The 21,738-nt window shown below is 41.1% G+C and overlaps 1 protein-coding gene across 2 annotated transcripts in view; it reads right to left on the reverse strand.

Annotated features, from left to right (window-relative positions):
• The window catches only part of EIF2AK2 (eukaryotic translation initiation factor 2 alpha kinase 2), a 300,514-nt gene that overhangs the window by 152,069 nt on the left and 126,707 nt on the right, over window positions 1–21,738 (reverse strand). For both annotated transcript variants that reach the window (XM_085611364.1, XM_085611363.1), the window contains exons 7-8: window positions 11,121–11,250; window positions 1,451–1,506 (exon numbers count right to left, since the gene is read on the reverse strand). In XM_085611364.1, coding sequence (XP_085467490.1) covers window positions 1,451–1,506; window positions 11,121–11,250 — 186 coding nt within the window. The remainder of the gene's footprint in view (window positions 1–1,450; window positions 1,507–11,120; window positions 11,251–21,738) is intronic.

Raw genomic sequence — 21,738 nt, forward strand, 5'->3', positions numbered from 1 at the left:
GGTTGATGTCTGTACTCACGGCCCTTTGAGATGGAGTGATGTCTTTGATGTCTGAATCGTCTGCTTGGGAGGCGCTGACGATGGCTTCCTCGACTCGACCCTGCTCCGGAACATCAACACCCTCTTGAAAGATGTCGTCGGGGATCGAAGATGACAAGCGCGCCATTTTTCTTCAAGCTTGTCGGTCCTGGATGGTCTTTTTGGAGCGGAAGGAGGCCCAAGCTGGACAGTCCCTGGCCTCGTGCTCCGGTGAGAGGCAGAGGTTGCACACCTCATGTAGGTCCATGTGGGGAAACTTCGACCCACTACGAGGACACTTTTTTAATGGCGTCCTTTCCATGAGCCGGAGATGAGGCCCTGGTAGGCCCGAAGACCTTAGTCTACGACCGGAATCGAAGACTTCGAGTGGAAGAGCGCGTGTGGTTGGAAACGCGATCGAAACAATACCGGCGAGATGGTAAGGATTGCGCGTCGAAGAGAAACCGTTAATGGTTCCGAGCTGGAACGCGAGAACACATCCGAGCCCGATGGCGGAAAAAAACAATCTGAGGATGGAGTGAAGCCCATGCGCACTATGATCCAAAGGAGGAGTCACATACCTTGTGACTTCCAAAGACTTTCCAAGACAAAAACAAGTGCAAACATCCGGGCCCAACACCAGATGGTGATCTATGCACAGTGTGTAATCTGCAGCTCATATGCCTCGAACACTAAATTACACTACACGTATCACTTTTTCAGTTATTCTAGTATACTAGTATAAATACATCAAACCTATACCATCATTATTTTCTTTTCTGTACGTTCAACACTTTTCTGATTTAGCACACCAGGGGAGTGCATATCCTACTGTTTACTCTCTCTCTTTCACCTTCCATTTTGCTTGTGCAAGTTTTACCCCACATCTCTCGCCACTCCTAGTCATCCACTGTTTCCCCACACCTTTTTCCACAACCTTTGTATTCCTCTCTCTTTCTCTCTCACTGTTGCAGGTCAGTGTCTTTCTTTTTCTCCCTCTCCCATCTCTCTTTCTTCATCTGACTGCTGAGCCAACTAGTTAACTTTCCTTCATTATGTTGTTTTCTTCCCCTTCCTTTCTCTGCTCTACTCCATCCAGCTGTAGGCAGACTTGTGTTTTCTTTCAGAAGGGTACGGATTACTACGTTTGCTCTACAGTGTGCAATGGTGTCGCTATCGGATTTCCTATATTTAAGCCTAGGGTAGACGAATTCTCCATGAGGTAGTGTAGGCTAGCAGTCTAAGATACTAGATTAAAACATTATCATTTTCAAGATGTGGGCTCGAGTTCCACGTATGGAAAGATTTTATTCTACATAAATATGCACAATCATTACCTTTGTGTAATTTCCAAGGGCCTGATAGTGTTCCTTTTCAAAAGCATACAAACACAATTCAAATACAAACAGTGAATAAGAAAACCAAAACTTACTTTGATCGACATTTTGTTTGGTCATTCTTCAAACTTTCCTCTAGTTTTGGGGTGCCCTATAATTAATAAAGTAAAAGTTTAGAACATGGACACATACAAATATTTGTAAAATCATTGTGAAATGCCACTTATGGAATAGTGTTTGGATTGTGTATGCTCCCTCTGATAAGGAATTCCTCTGCATATTATGGGAGCACAGATTCATCATATGAATTTAACAATTTATATAATTTCCATTTTCTCACATTATAGGCCTAACTTTTTTTTAAATTTTATTTTCGGATTAAGTACAATCAGTGAAGCCTTTTCGCCTCAGCATCTACCTAAAAACCATACCACTTTACTTTAATGGAGATGTCAGCTGTGTTACACTGTTTAGTCACATTCACCATTAAGTTTTTCTCAAACACAAAAATGCATTATCACACCGCGAAAGAGAGCCAACAAACTGCACATCCCAGCACTTGCTTCAATCACATATCAACAGCTTAACAGAGTAAGACAAAACTCTGTGAGACTATCCCCAATATCCATTGTGACCTAGCCCTGTTTCTAGGGTTTTCTGCCCATACGTATGATTATTCACGTAAATGAAAAATATACATTGGTCTACAATGCAACTGGGAAATTAGTTTCTTGAGGATCAATAACGGGCTGGTGAAAAGTTATTTCGATTTACACAAACAGGGTTGATCTTAATAAAATTCGAAGCAAAATGCTGTGGCACTGTTATCGTGGGCACACTAGATGGGAAGTTAAGGCCATGTGACAACGGCTAGGTCTAATGTAATTGTAAATTATTTTTATATAGTGCTTACTACACCTGACGATGCGTTGAAGCGAGTTGCGATGTGTAGCAGGCTACTCTGGAGTCCAATACTAGAGGTTAATTGTTGGCAGATTCATATATTTATTTATTTGTTTTGCTTTTTGCATCAGTTGAGTTAAGTTTGTGTTCTGGATTTTTTGTGTGTTCAGTAGAATTTAAAATAGGGAGAGAATGATGGGAGTGGATTTGAAAGAGGAAGTAATAAGTTGTATTTTGTAAGTAGAGGTTGTGTATGTCAGTTGGGTGATATCGGTAAAAAAAGGAGGGAAATTTTGCAAGGGACGTTTGGGGGTTCATAGCAGTCAGAAAGGTTTGAGACGAGTCAGAGAGAGGAGGGATGGGACAAAGGTTGAGAGGAACATTTCTTTTATTACAAAAAACCCTGAAATTAACTTAAAACATATATAGTGTTTATACGTTGTGGAGCCCATGTATCCCAGAATAGCATCCTCACATCAAGTTTAATTGTGCTGCTGAACCACAGAGAGGTTAGGGACGAGCCATGTAGTCGATGTTCTGGGTGTTTATCTAGAAGTAGGAGTGGCGCAACCGTGTCCACTATTATTTGCCTGGAGTGTTCCAGTGGGAGTTTTGAAATATTACGTATTGTGAAGGCGGAACTAAGGGGTAAGGGCGCGGTACAGTTGGATTTAATGCTTGTGCCCTGGGCTAGAGTATTGTGCGTAAGGGGGTAGTGTATGTAGAAGCACCACCCAGGTAGCCGAAGGAGAGAGCCAATGGGCTGGGGAAAGCAAGAAAGGCTAGCATAAAGGCAATAGAGAGCGGGGAGAAGAAGAGACAGAGCAATAAAATCTACAAGTAAAACTGTAACAACATCAATAATAACAACCTCTACCCATCCCCCACTCATCTCGTAGAATGCGTAGCAGGACACATTCCCCTATCCTTATTCTACGTAGGACACACTGAACCACAAGCTGGCCTCTCCCAAACCGGCCGGGTACCTACCCAGCCCTGTAGGATAGCTGGTTGATAACAATCGGAGAGAAAGGGTCACACTATAGGGAGTCAAGGCAGTATTAATGTGCTCTGGTGGTGTGCGTAATGGGTCATTGCAAGGGTCTCTTGGGACTCCAACAGTGTGGGATAAACAGGTGTCTGAGCACTATCACCAAAGAGAGACTAGGATCTACCGGGGTAAATGTGAGTGTGCTAGCAAAAGGTAGCACCCTTGGCTACTGAAGAAACATTGTAAAGCCCTGTGATATGCTGAGGGTGTAGATGAGTGTGAGGAAGTGGTGGGGATCACTCTAAATTGGGTGGGGCTTCCATTGAAGGACCGAAAGGGAAAAATAATTGGTAAAGGTCGGTGTGGGTAACATGTGGTGGGGACTCTATAGTCATACGTCCCTCCTGACAGTTGTTCAGTGGTCATAAGGGGTGTGCCCGTTAATAGCCTATACAGACATGGGGCAACCATCTTTCGGCCAAAAACCTCAACAGTTTAAACAGGAAACATTAAACATTATACTGATATCATCAAACATTTTAGTTAGCAGGAAGTATAGCATTCATGCTGTTAGACATGCATGCAGATCTTACGTAACTGGTGTGGTGTAACGAGGTATGCGTGTATTAGTGCAGTTCCAAACAGGATAGAAGGGGTTGGCCCACAGGTATAAAACAGGAAGTTTGTACTCGATAACATCAACTTAGGGCAGGATAGCGTCAGCAGTGGGGGCTAGATGCTACCCTGTGGGGTAGGTCAGTGAAGTTTGATCTAAGCCCATCAGACTAGGAAGTCAGTTTGATGGACCAGGAAGTGTTGGTGAGGAACTGTGACCTCTCAATGTAAGAATAGCCTTAGGGATGGGAGAGTCAGAGGACATTAGCAAACCAGGTGGACATTAAATGTTTATTACAGCCAGGACTGAAGAGTTGAAGAACTTTTGTAATATATAAAGGTATCTGGATTTGTGAAGACCAGAGCTTTTCTATGGAGGACGATCCAGAATTTCAAAGAGCCTGCAAATCTGTATCCCAATCCTTTTAAACTAAGCAATACGCAGGGCCTGATTCCCAACAGGCCGCCCCTTCAATTTGTCATTGTTCCTTTCTCCCGGTTTAATGACCGTTTCACACCAACAATATGAGCATCGGGACTATGGCTCCACCAATCCCTGGCACATGAATGAGAACTAAACCTGGTCTTAGTGCACCCTTTTTTCCACAACCTCATCCTTGATATTGCGCTTGGATGATCAGTGCAATGAGTTAGCACTAGCCATTCAGTGCTTGGTTCCCTTCAAAACACATGGTTCGATCCCCAGCGATCCTTTCCTTCAATCTGCCTTTTCTATTTCTAATTTCCTTTTTAACACTTTAGTCTCCCTCAGTTTAATTTTATCATATTAATAATCATACATTAGTGATCTGTTTAATTTAATTGTGCTGAGTGAACAATACAGGTCCTCCCATTTCCTGTCTTGCCACGCCTACCAACACACCCTTCGGCATGTCTGGCCTCAAGGACACAACATGGCTTCACTGCAGCATCCTTATCTTCCCACTCAGAAGACCTGAGTACTGTCAATTTCCCAACTAGGTGATTCTGTTACCGGGAGACCGCCCTGTATGGCTGTATCTTACCACCATACAATATGAAGCTTTTTATATCTAACATCTTTCAGCTGACAGTTTCTTAAAACACCTTATTTTAATGCCCCCTCCTCTTCTGAACCGGGAATACCACGTAAGGTTGAACTAAATGCCCCCGCCTTTATAACAAGCATCTGGCAGGCTTATCTCTCAGGTACCGGTAAGGACTAAAGTTCTTCTGTCCAATTACTCATTCCCCAAGGTTTAAATTCCCATACACAATTCTTATACCTCACCTGACTGTTGGATTTTTGTATCATGTATTTGCCATTTCTAAAGAAGTAAATTTCGATTCAGCAGAATTAAATTTAACTATGAAATACTGGTTGTTTCTCCTTAAAGATTAACTGTAGATAGAACTTTATACAAAACCTAACTGTTCTCGACTAGATTAAGTCTATAAAGAAATTCCTGAACTATTATATTGAGGTTTTGAAAATGAGTTCCATGTGAACACTTGTTCCACGATTTACAATTAACAGCCATCTTCATGTGGACATTTGAGTTTGCTCTTGTTGCTTAGATTATGGAAAGGAATACTGAGCACAGGAAGGAGGAGCACTTCCTTAACAGACGCGTACCTGTTACGCAGACAAGTGAGGACTCGAATGAGGATAATGGTACTTGACAACGTCTATAGACTTGAACTGTTGGGGACAAGTGTACAGTACTAGTTATAGTCTCCTATTGTTACACAGGGAGAATTGGGAGCAAGGACTTCCCTTGCCTGCAGCAAGCAGTGGTTTCACAAGCATTGTTCATGAGAACGCTGGACTCAAAGGCTCCTACATTCATAAATATTGTTGTTTGCCCCATGGTGGCTGTTTATGGTAATCAAATAACTTTACTTCTGATCACAAAGATCTTATAAAGTGCAGGATACAGCCTAGACTAAAAACAGCATAAAAATAGAAATCAATTTAGAGTTAGATTGCATAACACTAGATAAAACAATTTGGAAATAAAACTCATTATTCGAGAGTAGACAAGGAATTCTCATAAGGAAAATGCTACTTACCCAGTATGCATCTGTTCTTGGCATATAGAGCTGTAGAGTCATATGCTGTGCCTAGATCGCCATCTAGTGTTGGGTCTGGATGTTTGCACTTTGTTTTTCTTCTAAGAAGTCTTTCCAGTCACGAGGTAGGTGACTCCTCCTTTCGGTGATAGTGCGCATGGGCATCGACTCCATTGTTAGATTGTTTTCCCGCAGAGGGTGATAATGGAGTTAGTAAGAGTAGTAAATGGAGATGTCCATGAATGCATGTATCTAATTAAGATGTTACTGCAACAGTTATAGGTACACGGGGAGACAAGTGGGCGCATATGACTCTACAGCTTTATATGCCAAGAACAGATGCATACTGGGTAAGTAGCATTTTCCGTTTGAGGCATATGAGCTGTACATCATATGCTGTGCATAGACTATATAGCAGTTATCTCCCAAAGCAGTGGCTTACCTGTATCTGTTGCAGTGGTCTGAAATAGTGTACGTAAAACTGCCTGGCCCGCTCTAGCTTGTCGTCTTGCTAACACATCTACATAATAGTGTTTTGTGAATGTGTAAGGTGTAGACCATGTTGCAGCTTTGCATATGTCATCTATGGGTATATTTCCTAGGAATGCCATAGAAGCACCCATTTTGTGTGTAGAGTGTGCTCTAGGGGGAACTGTTAACATTCATTTAGCTTTTGCATAGCATATTTGAATGCACTTGAATATCCACCTTGCAATACCTGATTTTGATATGGGATTGCCTTTGTGTGGTGGAGCAAAAGCTAAAAAAGTTGATTTGTGTTACATAACGATGTTGTCCTTTCTATGTAATAAAGCAATACTCTCTTCACATCTAATGTGTGCAGGGCACATTCTGCCACTGAATCTGGTTGAGGGAAGAACACAGGTAACTCAACAGATTTGATTGATATGAAAATCAGAAATGACTTTAGGAAGGAATTTAGGATTAGTCCAAAGAATCACTTTATTTTGATGCATTTGTAAAAAGGGTTCTTCTATAGTTAATGCTTGAAGCTGACTCACTCTTGTGAGTGATGTGATAGCAACGAGGAAAGACACTTTCCATGTGAGAAATTGTAGTTCCCATTTGTGCAATGGCTCAAAGGGGGGACCCATTAGTCTGGTGAGAACAATGTTGAGATTCGACACTGGAGCAGGTGGACGTCTCGAGAGAATGACTTTTTGGAGTCCCTTCATAAAGGCTTTGATAACAGGTACTCTAAAAAGAGATAGATGTTGGCTATTCTGGAGGTATGCAGCTATTGCAGCCAGATGTAAACGTATGGGCATGTACGCTAAATTGGAATGTTGTAGATGTAACAAATAACATATAATGTTTTGTACAGAAGCATCAAGCAGGTTGATGTGGTTATTACAGTATATCACAAACCACTTCCACTTTGCTGCATAGCAGGCTCTTGTGGTAGGACGTCTAGCCTCTTTGATAATATTCATGCAGTCTGGCGGTAGATTAAGATAGCCAAACTCTAAGACTTCAGGAGCCAGATCACCAGATTGAGTTGACTGGGGTCTGGATGTCTTATGTCTCCATGGCTCTGAGTGAGGAGATTGGGTGTAAGACGTAGTTTTTGGTGAGGAACTACTGAGAGTTCCAATAGGGTTGTGAACCAAGGTTGACATGCCCATGTGGGAGCAACTAGGATTAGTGTCAGGGACACTTGTTTGAGTTTCTGAACCACTAATGGAATGAGTGGGAGAGGCAGAAAAGCATAAGCAAATATCCCAGACCAATTCTTCCATAGTGCATTGCCTTTGGACAACTGGTGTGAACACCTGGACGCGAAGTTTAGGCATTTTGCATTTAGATGTGTGGCGAACAGGTCTATGTGTGGGAATCCCCACATTTGGAAGAATGAGAGGAGAACTTGAGGGTGTATTTCCCATTCATGGATATGCTGTGTCTGACGACTGAGCAAATCTGCCATCTGATTGTCTACTCCTGGAAGGTGTTCATTGGTGGTGGTGGTATTGGCGGTATTACTGGTGGTTTTGGTGGTATTGGTGGTGGTGATAGTGGTGGTGGTATTGATTGTGGTGGTATTGTTGATGGTGGTGGTGGTATTGGTGGTGGTATTTTTGTTGGTTGTATTGGTGGTGGTGGTATTGGAGGTGGTGGTGATATTGGTGGTGGTATTGATGTTGGCGGTATTGGTGGTGGTATTAGTGGTGGCATTGATGGTATTGGTGGTGGTATTGGTATTGGAGGTGGTGGTGATACTGGTGGTATTAGTGGTGGTATTGATGGTGGTGGTGGTGGTATCGGATTGATGGTGGTGGCATTGGTGGTGCTGGTATTTGTGGTATTGGTGGTGGTGTTGATATTGGTGGCAATATTAGTATTGGTGGTATTGGTGGTGGTATTGGTGGTGGTGGTATTGGTGGCGGTGGTATTGGTGGCGGTGATGGTGGTATTGGTGGTGATGGTATTGGTGGTGATGGTATTGGTGGTTGTGGTGGTGGTGGTATTGGTGGTGGTGGTATTGGTGGTGGTCGTATAGGTATTGGCAGTGGTATTGGTGGTGGTGTGACTGGATTGGTGGTTGTGGCAGTGGTATTGGTGGTATCGATGTTGGTGGTATTGGTGGCGGTGGTGGTATTGGTTGTGGAGATGGTGGTATCGATGGTGGCGGTATTGGTGGTGGTGATAGTATTGGTGGTGGTGATATTGGTGGTATTGTTGTTGTTAATAAAACAGGCTTTTGAAAACAACCGTTAAGGTGGCTTAGTGCAGAGGACATGTAACACAGATGTGCTGTTGTCAGCTTCAGCTCATAGCACACGATTATGGACTAGCTGGAATTCACATGACTTAATTCGCTAATAATTTCTAAATCCATTTTCCTTAGGGTTGAAACGGAAAAGAGATAATGCCGGATACAAGATAATGCCGGGTTAAAGTGAGTGAAAGGGGCGCCCGTGTTAGGGGGGAGGCCGTGCTGCTTAAAAAACACAAGTGGTTTCAGCTAAAGCAGCGCATGTCCGACCTGCAGTAAGAGAAACTCAACAAAGTAAATAGTGCTTACAGAATAAATAGCAGGTCCAGGGGACCAACCAAAGTAAAGGGGCCAGTAGCCATGGGAGGTAACAAATGAAGACAAGGCCATACTAAGGAGCTACTAACAAGCCTATTAACGAATCCGAAGGCAGCATTTACAAAAGACAATGACACAAGCCAATGAAAAATATGGTCGGCTTCTCTCCCATACTCAACCACAGCAGAGGAGGAATGCATGCACGCTGCCGCTAGGCTCGACCTCAAAATAGGACCTTCAGACCCACTCTTCAGTTCACTACTGAACCTATGGAAGGACTCTCAGAGGACTGCCTGCTGCTGTGACCTGCTGTGCTCTCTGCCAGACTGCTGCTGCACCTGGAAGAACTGCTTTGCTGACCTGAAGCCAGCCTCGAACCCACAGAGTCCAGCTCTGCTGTTGAGTCCTGCATCTTCATCTGCACCCGGGACTACCAGAAGTGTCTCCCAGGGCTAGTTTGCTGGCCTCCTGTTCCGAGCCACAGGGACATAAAAAGGACATAAAAGGCTCCCACCATCTTGAACTCGCATCTGGATCGAACCATATTGAGTCCTGCACTCCTAAGAGGTGTCACACCAGTTCTGGACCCTTGGTTGTGGTTCTAGACGTGCCCAGATGGCAAAAACCAAAACTGAGGACTGAGAATGTGCTCTGAGAACCAGGAGGAGACAGGGAGCAACCTGCTCGGCTTTCCGCCCAAGGTGCATCGCTGGTGAGATTGACTTTGCGGCTTCTCCTGCTCCGTTGTTCACCACAGTAGCAAATCCTTTTGGTCAGCCCTGCGCCAAAGGGGAATCTGACCTCGTGGAACTATCTTCGGCTGCAGCCCTCTGCCTCGTCCAGCTGGAGATTTTTGACTTTCATTTGGATGACTAAGCCCGAACGTAGAAATCTTCACCGCGGCTTCGTCCCAAAGCCATTCGAGGATAACATTCCCTCCTCGGACACCACCTTCAGCCTTGCCCCGCTGAACTTTACCTTCTCAGATACTCTTTCTCAGAATTTCTCCAAGTCCAAAGGTAAGCTCTGACCAGGGCCAATCTACTGCTGCGATCCAAACCGCGCTCCAACGTGATCGGCTATAACATTCAACTTTGACCCAGTATCGTGCAACTGGAAATTCGTGGTTGGCACTTTGATCCCTTAGGGGCTAGTTTTTACTAAAAACTTTAACAAATTCATTACTCCAGTGCTACTGGATTTTCGTTATTTTGCTGTCAATTTATTAAAATTGACTCTGTTTTTCTAAATTGGTTTGAGATTTTACTTGTGTTGTGTCTTCACTTTATTTCTGTTTGAATGCTGCTTAAATACTTTACACATCACTCTAAGTTAAGCCTGAATATTTTTTTGTGTCAAACTACCAAGGGTTAACCACAGGCTAATTTAGGGACTTTTTGTGGTTCACTCTGCAAGGGATTGTGGTTGCTGCTTGACCAGGACTCACACCCCAGTCAACCAACAACCCAATTTATCACACATTCGGCCTCCTTATAATGCCAGTCGGACAAGCATTCGATCAATATTTTTACGGAATTGGGACCGACTGACAAGCAATCGGAGAACCCCCCCAAATTTTGATGTGACCGCTGTGTAGGCGGTCAAGATCATAACGTTTTCCATTGCAGCTTGTGCTGCGGCCCGAATAGGCAGCACAAGTCACAATGGAAAAACTGATGTTTTCAAACATCGATGCCCCGTGTGCCTGTCACCATGTGGTGCCTGGCACATGGGGCATTGATGTTTGGGGGCACCACAGGTGCCCACCCCCCGGGCCTATAGCATTAGCCCACGGGGGACAGGGGCCTTGCTAGGTGCCTCAAAAGTCCTATTCCGGCAGCCTTTCGGACCGCCATGAAAAGGCAGATGGAATGGGCCATCGTATTCCCCATGGCGGTGCCTAAGCAGGCACTGCCCCCTATTGTAGGGTATTACGTTTTAACCAACAGTCCGACAGGCTCTTAAGCGTCGGTCCCTCCGCCCGCTACCTCCGACTGCCACGCATCATGATGCGGTGGTTGGACCGCGGCACCAAATGTCAGATGGATTGCCACCAACAGGCCATCAGTGACTCATAATCGGGCCCATTGTCGTTTACCAATAACACCAAAGGATTACTGGGAAAGTCAAACAAACATAGCAAGCATATTACCTGTATATTACAACTTGTTATGCCGATTTCCTCAAGAGCCAACTGAGCAGCCTTCTGTTTAGCAACCTTTTTATTTTTTCCTTCAGCTTCCTTATACTCTTTGCCTCCAATTACTGCACAGCAAACAAACCTACAAAAACAGTAATGCGGTTAATTTTTCTGTTTATTAAATGCTTTTCATTACTACACTTTGCATTTATTTATCACGTAGTGCATCATTTTTGTTCCAGTCCTTACAACACAGAGTATTCCTCACTAGGACATTAAAATCTAGTTTGCTCTCGTGAGAAAGAAAATCTCATCTCTAGCTGTCTATCAGACCTTTCATTCACAATTCTATAATTTACACATAGATTGACCTTTGGCTCTGCCCCAAAGGACTATTTTTCTTTCTAATTAATCTCATGCTATTGGCTGTTTCATATACCATTTAATCTCCTTTGAATGAATGTACAAATTAGCATTCTATGAATGAATGAATAAATTAATCAAATACAAATATTTCAAAAAAACCAAACCAATCAAACAAATATGTTAAAACTATTTAGAACAGAACAAATACATCCCAGGTTAACAAATTCAATCTATTCATCTTTCCAATACCATTCATAAATTGTCCAAGTGCGCCTGTCATATCTGAGAATTTCATATTGATTCAATCGCCAACTTCTGTGTCAAAGTGCAGCATTTTAAAAAGACATGTTTAAGAATTGTTTTGCAAATATCCATAATCAAAAAACAGTCCATTAAAATATGTTTAAAAGTGTGTTTAGTATTAAGTAAACAATGGTATTTATCATGATTTTCTCATATTTTTTTTATAAAACGTTGGCAATTAGAAACTGCGGCCCAGCCTACTCTAAATTTTAAAGCACTTTCACGTAATTTGTGATCTATCAATTTATATAAATATGGGAACACTTCCTCGCATCCCAATGTTCCTACTGTTAGGACAATTGAAGGTTTAATTCACAAATATGTAACACTACAATACAGTGGTAGTGGATTTTTGCAGAAATATTTTACCAGGAAAAGGTTTCATAATATTATATCACTCATCCTTTTCACTAAATTATATTTTTAATTTAAGAAACCATCCACTGTCCCTATTCTGTGCTTCCTGCCAGCAAAAAATAAGATACTTCATTTAAATTGTGTTCCTATGACAATTTGCTAAAGAAGCCTAATAGAGATATTCTTGCAAGCTCTATCCATGAGGTCAAACAAATTTCACACCTGATCACCTGAATAATTGCCCCTTTTGGTAAATGTAAAGCATAGCACTTTCTAGTTCTTCCCAAGGAGATTTTGTTTTCAGACAAAAAAAATGTAGCTGCATATGTGAAAATGCAGTCAGAAGAGGGGATAAAGAATGCCCTGCATATTTCAAACAGAAACTTAATAGGGCCAACTCCCATAATGTGATTATTACTTTTAATAATACTTATATAATTCATTTTGCAATATTGTGTAAGGGCATGAATTTTCCTCTGTAAACCTACCTAAGACAGGGGATATGTACATTATTAATTTTAGGTGAGAAAGAGTGGTTAGTTTTAGAAATAGAGGGAAGATTGTTGAAATAGAGAGTAAACAAAGTTGGTGCAAAGACACAGACTTGGAACAGGCCATATTGTACAAATTACTTTTTTTCAAAAGTCACCCTAAAGTTTCATGCATTACCTGCACCTAGTTTGATATGTACAGTCCTTGAATTAAAGAGAGCAAGCCGAACTGCATTTCCAATGAGAACAGTTTGATACTCTGCCTACCGTGTCGAAGGCAGTCAACAATACACGTACAGATCCTTTGATTAGCTTTGAGTGACTTCTGAACTATCGATCACAGGGCGAAAGTGATCCACTGTTAAATGGTCTTCTCAGAAACCCCCTGCTCCATGGTCATAAGATTATTTTTGTTTGCTTATACTTGATTCTTGTAGGTGTAGGCTTTCAATTCTTTTTTTAAATATTGGTTTTACTACCTTCCACAACTTTGGAATTTCACTTACCTTTGAAATGTAACTGAAGAGAAAGGAAATACATTTTGCCCACCTTTCCATATTATTGTGGACCACCAGAACTGTGAGATTATAAGGTCCTACAGCACAGGAGATATTTAGAGACTAGATGCTATTTCTTACATTACTTACTGTGAATGATTTACCGGGTTCCTGATCATTCATATGTTTAACTGGTGAAAATGTTATACCTGTCATTCTTAAAAGGTTTTGGAGATGGCATTCCAATTTATACACAGGAATTATATTTAATAATGAGGATGTCTTTAACTCTTATATGCTATTCACTAATGTCCAGAACTGTTTTAGTCTCCTGTTTTAATTACTATATTCATTTTCTTCCATTCAGTGTCAAAATCAGCTATCTTCTTTTCACTTATCTGTGCTTTTTAACTCCTTATTAGTTTTTTTGTTCAGTGTTGATAGTCCCGGATATAAGCCTTTTTTCAGTTTTGCATTCTACTGATTTTCCTTTTTAACTCTTGATAATCTGAACCAAACCAATTTGCACTTTCAATGCTAACCTTCATGTTTGCAGCACCATACTTTTTTGGCCTATAACCTGGAGGCACGTAACAACCTTGTTCATTGTGTATTGGTACTACTGAAGTTTGCTCAGAATTTTATTGAACTCGTCTTCCATGCAATTATCAGCTGGATAATCATAAAGCATGTGAATATGAGTGCGGTCCACACATGAATCAATCTTCTTGAATATACAAGCTCTACTGGCAGACCTCTATCAAGGATGTACTCTTTCTCACTGTTAAGACAGATGGATACTACGTATTGATCACTCCCACAGTACTTAACAGCTTATGGTCTCTGAGCCAAAGAAACTGCCAAGTTAAAACCAAATATAGTCAATAAGGCAGATGTGATTTTCATAGCATAACGATTTATTAGCTGGAGAATCTAAGGGAGTATGCCCATTAAGACAAGTTCCTTTTCTTCTAACCATCAACATATAGTTTATTCCCCCTTGAGCAAAAGCAAATGCGGAAATTCATCTCTGGAAATTTAAAGGAATGTAATATATCCCCTAAAACTTTATCTGGTGTTATAGGCAACAGCTTCATATTGAAATCCCACACCATTTCTACAAATGATTCTCAATATTCTAACTTTAATCATTCAAGTTCTAATCCAATTTCTTCAATTTTTGTCAACATTGTAGACGTCTTATTATTATGCACATAAATATTCACCACTATCAGAGTTTCGTTAAACACTACAATTTCATGAATTACAATTAACTGGACATCTTTTGTGTTTACTTTCAACATTGTTACAGCCTTTATAATTTTTGTTGAAACTAGTACAAGTAAAGCACCAGATGTCTTTCATCACCAGTCTTAACAACTGTTCACACAGAAAGCAGCAAAACCTTCTACCCTGGGTATCTCCTGCAGCCAAGTTCCCAGGAGCATTAGAATTTGATACGGAGTTCACATTTCTAGCATATCATTTTCCTTAATTATTCATTTAGACCTAGGAACATTGAAGGTCACAAGTGTAATGTTGCAGGATCATCCTCATACTATGCTAACAGATTCATGGAGATGGCTGCAGACAAACATTTTCTTAAGTTAAAATATTATACTGGTTGAACGTTAGACACTTACACGGTGACCCTATCCAATTATTATTAATGTAGTTACTTCTTACAATGCTAAGTTGAAATGTTCAGAATAAAGCTATTGTCTATCTTGCCATTCAGTCTTTTGTCTGGGATCAAAATTATGTCTACAAAAAGATACTTGACCTGATATTTTCCGTGCATGGTTCTTCAAAAACTATGTCTTGTTGAGGTTGTTCTTAATTTTTACTGCCACTTTGAGAACCTGTTTATTTCAAGGCTGATTCCATTTAATACATCTGATACTTTTCAAATCCTATTCTTTACAAAAAGAGAAAAAAAGATAGATTTTAATCACCTCTCTACCATTTTGATTATTGATAAAAACCTATATATTCAAGATCTTTTGCGCTTATTTCTGCAAAGTCATGGATTTGTTTTAATAGGTTTAACATTTTAGAGCTATTTAGTGGCTGAAGCATCCTCACTTGTTTTCCTTTCTGGGAAATATCAAAATAGATATCTAGGTCTTTTTTAGGGCTTGCCTTATGCACTACATGTCCTACGTTTATTCTATGAGGTTCGACTATATAGGGTCCAATGTGATAATATCCTTAGAACAACTGAATCGCACTGCTTTAAAGCTACCCTTTTTTTACTTTTCAGAACATACTTACTGTCATCATCACTTTGTTTAACTTGCCAGACGGTGAACGTGTTCTCATTTTTTGGGGTTCACTGTTTGCATTATTTTTAGATCTTGATTTTACTTTTCTTAATGCCCAATTTGTTTTACCTATATTTTTTTGTAAGGTTTCTCATCTTTGCTAGATTTTGGAAATATAATGAAAGTATTTGATTTGATTATATATTCTCCTTACAATTACTGGTTTCCTTCAAATATATCAAATAAATCAGAGAGAGGCCCCACTTACCCTTCAAATATAGACAGATTTTGACTCTGATGCCTCAGCTAGAATCTGTTCAGTGTTTCTTCCGAATGTCCTGTTTTAGTGACAGTATAGCACTGGCATTGCCTGTGTGCTGACTTCCTAAGTTGCTCATAACTTCTTCATCTCCATCTATCTCATTTATCCCAGGTTGGCCACCACATAAGTGGATGGCAGTAGTAATGTTGGTAAACAACTGTTTACTTTTCGTAAATCCAAGGATATATCCTTAACATGACGAGATTGGTTCTCCTGATTCTTGATTACCAAATAAGTGGGTCTAGTACTTCTAGAAGTGCTCCCTGCATCAAAAGAATGCTGAGCAGGATGAAGTGGAAAAGAGGCCAATTTCCATGTGAGCTGAAGACGTAGAGCAATAATGATCCTTCACCCAATCAACTACAGCCCTGGCGTGAACTTCTGGGCTGAAATCCCAGTTACGTATGGGTGGTCCATGCGCCTTGCCGAAGGAGTATCTGTGACCGACCAGTTAGATACTGACCTGGAGCCTATTCTTCATCATTAACCTGTGACCACACTGAGGAACACAGTTTGTGGCCCAGAGCGATACTGACCTGGAGCCTATTCTTCATCATTAACCTGTGACCACACTGAGGAACACAGTTTGTGGCCCAGAGCGGTATTGAGGGTATTTTATTATGATTCACCAACTTTCATGTGCACTTAATTTTAACATTTTGGTCCTGACGAAGCGACATCGACCTCTTATAGGCGGTAGAAGCGCGAAACATGTTGACCTATGACTGACCTATGACCTATGACCCCTGGGCATAGCGTGCATCTAGGGTCATAATTTTCCAGCAGTCCAAAGCCTGCTAAGGGTACATCTAATAAAATTTGCTGCATGATGACCCTTTTTTTACATATTTTTCACACCATCTAGCACGCACTTCATTTACCCTCCATCAACAACCCACTCCCCACACACCCACATGCACCATCCGGCGGTCCTCAAAAGATCTCCGACAAAGAGACCCTTCGCGGGGCCCGTAGGGAATTGCAGCGCCGGCCCTACGAGGAGCAACCGCCCGATGATGAAGCATGACACCCTTCGGGGTGTGTGAGGGCAATAGAGGACAAAGAGTGGTCTTCCAGTTTCTTGAGTGGGTTTCTAATCTAGGAAATTTTCACACTCTGCTTTTCTTCCTCTTACTCTTTTTTAGGGCTTGGTGACTTTGTGCACCCGCCCATAGGAACTTTGTCCTCCTGGTGTTAGATACAAAGGATTTTAAACTCTGACTCAAGTAACAATACTGAGCCGTGGCATTACATGAGCTTTGGGCTGATATAGGATTTTCTCATAACATGACTTTGCCCTGATTAAATTCTGTTAAAAATAAATAAGGAGAGGAAAATAACTGAGATCCTCTTTGATTAGGTGATAAAACTGAAGATTCATTTGAAAAAAATGTTACTTCCTTTTGTTCAACGAGTTCCTTTACAATTTCTTCATTATTTGCCATTTCCACGCTATCTTTCTGAGTGAAACACTAACTGTATGATGAGCGTGAGTTTTAAAATGTATATTTACAAAGTTCAGAAAAGACTATGCTAATGGGGAAGATGTCACCTTTATTTGATTAAACTCTGTCCCCTAAATGAGATCTTGATCTATAACCCTTCGTTACATTGCGGTGGAAGCACTTTAGGAGATATATTCTTTCACCACCACTAATTTTCTTTGAGTGAAGACAATGGGGGTGGGGGGATTTACTTTGCACCTCCATTGCTCAGAAATGTAACTTTCTTGATATTCCCTTTTGAGATTAAGAGAGATGCTTTTTATTTTGTGACATTCAGAAATATTCTTATGTTTCCATTAATTCAGAAGCAGGTCATAATATTGGGGACTATATACGTCGAAGTATATGAGAAAATGCCATGAGCTGAGACTGCCTTCAGCTTTTACATCCTCTGCCCCAAAGACAAGATAACTCCCTAGGAAGTGGACAGCCCACTTTCTCTAAATCCTGCTGCTCATCCAGGCCGATCTTAAATTATAAGCACAGTCAAATAGGTGCCAGGAACAACTCCATGGGCCCAAACAGAGTCCTGAAAAGTGGGAGCAAATTCTCAGTATACCAGATGTAAAAACTAGAGTTAACTGGCTTCAGGTTCCTGGGCTACCGTATGCCGCACTGAGCACCACTACCGCCACAAAAACACAGAGCTGTGCCTTCATCACTTCCTTACACCATTGCGTGATATCATTATATCACCTTCTTCCCCACCTGTCGCCTCTCGAGTGGCGCCCAAGTAAACTGAAGCATATTCTCGGCTTCTCGAGACGTGGAACTATCAAAATGAGCTTGCAGTAATCATAGCTGGCAGTCCAGGGTCACAGGAAAACATCAGGCAGGAGGGTCCAAACGATTTCTGGCCGGTGGGTAGGCAGCATGATAGCCTGGTGGCCTGTAGCACCGGAATAGGGCCTATCGGCCTGCCGTGTAATGTACGTGCATCAGCGCAGCCGGGATGTGCTGGCACAACCACAGCTAGCCACTTCTGAAGTACTCTGCCATTGGTGAGCATCCTCAAAAGAAAACTGAATCATTGCACATTCAATTCTTTAGGTCATACATTTATTCAGTTTTTAAATCAACCTGCATTCAATATGTAAAGCAAAAACTGTTTGTACTATTTTTTTATTACTTAGATCACCTTAATGTCCTAGGATCCCTGGTAAGACACCTGAATATGCTGGAGCAAGCTCTTGATGTTACTGATGCACTTTAAAGCACTATACTTAGGGGCTGGGTACAGCTAACATCTAAGCAGCCATAAAAGACAGGTGTTGAAAATGGCAGATTTAACTCATTAGGTCCTGGCTGCCTTGTTTGGGATTTAGCAAGCCACTGTGAGCCAAATGGGTTTATGTCTTCTTCCAAAAATAATAAATAACTGAGTCTCAAACTGAGTCCAGGTGGATAATACTCTGACTGAAAAAAAAAATTGTGTCCCACACATAAAAAACATCTTTAGTAAGATATGAGATTACAAAAGTAATCTTGGCAGAATCATTATTAAACCATTGCGATTTTGCTAAAAAATGCAACTGACACTAGGCCATAAAAATTTGAAACTTATGGGGATCCCCTCAAAATTTGTCCCCAGGGGTTAGGGCCACATTTGGAGTGACATATGTATTATGACTCACTGTGACATTACCATTTGCCCCTCCCGTTACCACAGAGGCACTCGCTGGGGGTAATCGTTACACAACAAGAGTGGCGTATCATTACTTGAACGACGTGTTAATTGCTTCAATCAATTAAGCAAAAATCTAGCACCTGGCCAAGCCACTTTATGCTCTTCATGGATCTTACTAATAGCTTGGGACATGATGTGAACAGGACTCTCAAATAAGTCTATTAAGAGGCCTGGCAAACTGTCAGGGTATGCTGTAGCAGACCCACCGAAATCCCCTGCTGTCCCTTAATATCTGTGCTTGTGAACAAGACGGGACGTATCACCAGACATACAAAGTGAGAGAAAGAGAGAGAGAGAGAACATCTTAGTATGGCAGCCATATTGGGTCGCCCCCTTGTGTCAAAGGGAGCCATGCCTTGCAATTTAGGCTCACTAGTTCAGATCATCTGTGTGAGGGGGTGCAGCCCTCTCCTCTACTGGAGCATCAAAGCTGTGGCGTGGTGAGATTGGAGACAACTAACAAACTGGAAAAGCACAACTGCACAAACTTTGTCTCTGCTTTTCTTTGAACTGCTAAATTAGAAATAAATTAATAGTAAATCTTCGTTTGAGAACACTGAGCAAGAGAAGAACCTTGTTAAACCCCACGTGAAAGATTTTATGGTAAGACCGGAGGCTAATATTATGCAATCCTCTTTATTGCGCCACCCACAGCAGCATCATCAAAGAACATAGAACCACAAAGATCTTAGAATATTCCACAAAGAGCCGGAACCTCCATGACTCTTCCTTCTTTTTTGCTGCTGCCCCAGAGATAAGTACTATTTTGTTTGGCTCTTGACTTTTAATTATATTCAATGAGAGAAAGACATGTTGTAAGAAATATGTGTGCTATTTTATTATTATAAGAGCACTGGTTGAATGTGGGAGTAGATTTAGGTGTGTAAATGATGAAATAATTAATTAGGAGAAATTTTGTTTTTAGGTTGGAAATTAGTAATGAGAAAATAATTAATAAGGGGAAAGTTGGTATTTTGGTTAGATTATAGAAGGATAAGGAGTTAAATTGGAAGTATAGTTACACCAGTGAACAAAGTTAAAGTAAATTGAGTAAGAAGAAATGTTGAGTTGTAAGGAAAATTGGGTTCGATGATGAAACGCGTTTTAAAGTGAATTTAAGCCATACAAAATAAGACGCGAGGGAGATGTGTTTGTTTTGTGGAAATCTTGAGGAAATAAGGCAGTACATGAAACGAGCGACGAAGGTTTATTTTCGAGATAAGGAAGTCCGTTAGCTTACCGTTGCGCGCGAAGTGCGCGAGCTGCGGGAGGCCATTGTTTGTCAGGCAGAAGGCTGAGACAAGATCAGGCAGAAGGTGTTAGATCGCGCATGCGCGGAGGTTAATTTTGACGCATGCGCGGGTCGCGTGTCATTCCCTGAGAGGAAACTGACGAGTGATCGAGTAAGGAGTGTCAGTCAATCGCATATTTAATAAAACAAGCGTTTTTTTGGGCAGATAGTGGCTAAAAGCAGAGGAAACGAAGTCGAGTGTAATTGAGAGGATAACAGGAATTAAAGGAAATTGTGAGGAGTTTAGGAGGTCAGGAAGGGTAGAGTTTTTTCATTTGAATTTTTTTGTTCTCTTCATTATGAATTAAGAAGTTGGGCATTTTGTCATTGTAGGAGTTTTAGGTTTGGAAAATAATTATTTTATTGAAGGAATATAGTTTTGGAAGATAAAAAAAAAAAAAAAATGTCTGAAGGGAATGCTATCACACAGGCAAATTTGACTTTGGAAGAGAGGATAACTCTTATGTTAAATAAGTTTGCGAATGAATTAGATGACAAAATGGATAGGAAATTTGAGGAATTTAAAAGAGGTGGCAATTTTTGTCAGGAGGAGCATTTTTGGTCTGCAGGTGAGGGACCGGCGTTGGAAAAAAAGGGTGGAAAGGTGAACAGAAAAAGAAAAAATCTAGAAAATGATTAAATGAGTTGTAAAAAAGCAAAAACTGCCTACCCAAGCTCAGGTTTATTTCGCGATCGTGCAAAACAGGCAAGTGTCGAAGACACACAAGGTGGCCTAGGGAGAGGCCAAGGTAGTAGAGGACATACTACCATTCTATGTGAAGAGTCTTCGGGTAGTGCAGAAATAGAGTTGAGTTGTTCGTCGGAGTTTAACTCAGAGGATGAATTCGCGGTGAAAGAGTTAAAAAATGAGGATAAAAATACGGAAAGATTCTTAGGAAGATGGAGGGGTTAAAGACCCGTTGGGAGAGTCAATGTTTCACCCTATGTTGCTAAAGCACCCATTATCACCAGAATGGAGCCCGGCTCCTCATGTTGCGGAGTATGTCCAAATGTGGTTAAGAAAACAGATACCGAAAGACGTGAGTTTGAGACTCCGTTCTAAGTGTCCCAAACCAAATTTAACAAATAAGATTGCTATGACGCCCGAATTGGACGCAAAACTTATTGTGTTTATTGGGAAAGGGGGAAGAGACCCTAAAAAAGGACTAGATAAAGGATTAAGAATGTGCCAGGACAGATTGCTGGATTTAACTGGGCCACTTACAAAAATATTCGATATGGCTGAAGAAGCATATCTTGAAAAGAAAAGTTTGGATATTGAATAACTCAGAGAATGAGTTCAAAGAGCAGTATGCTTGCTGGGCAATGCGAATACAGTAATTTCTGTAGAAAGGAGGAAGAGTATATTACTTAAAATTGATCCAAAACTTGCGGAACTCGCAAATAATGAAGGAGGATCAGAGGCAAATGGTATGCTTTTTGGAGAAGCATTCATAAAAGATATGAGTAAATATGTGGGTGCATTTAGTTCTTTACAAAAATCTCAGAGGGAGATAAAGAAAGTATTTGACAGGTGTGTTTTTGGA

This window comes from Triturus cristatus, chromosome 6 (assembly GCF_964204655.1).
Source record: "Triturus cristatus chromosome 6, aTriCri1.1, whole genome shotgun sequence".
Classification (NCBI taxonomy): Eukaryota; Metazoa; Chordata; class Amphibia; order Caudata; family Salamandridae; genus Triturus; species Triturus cristatus.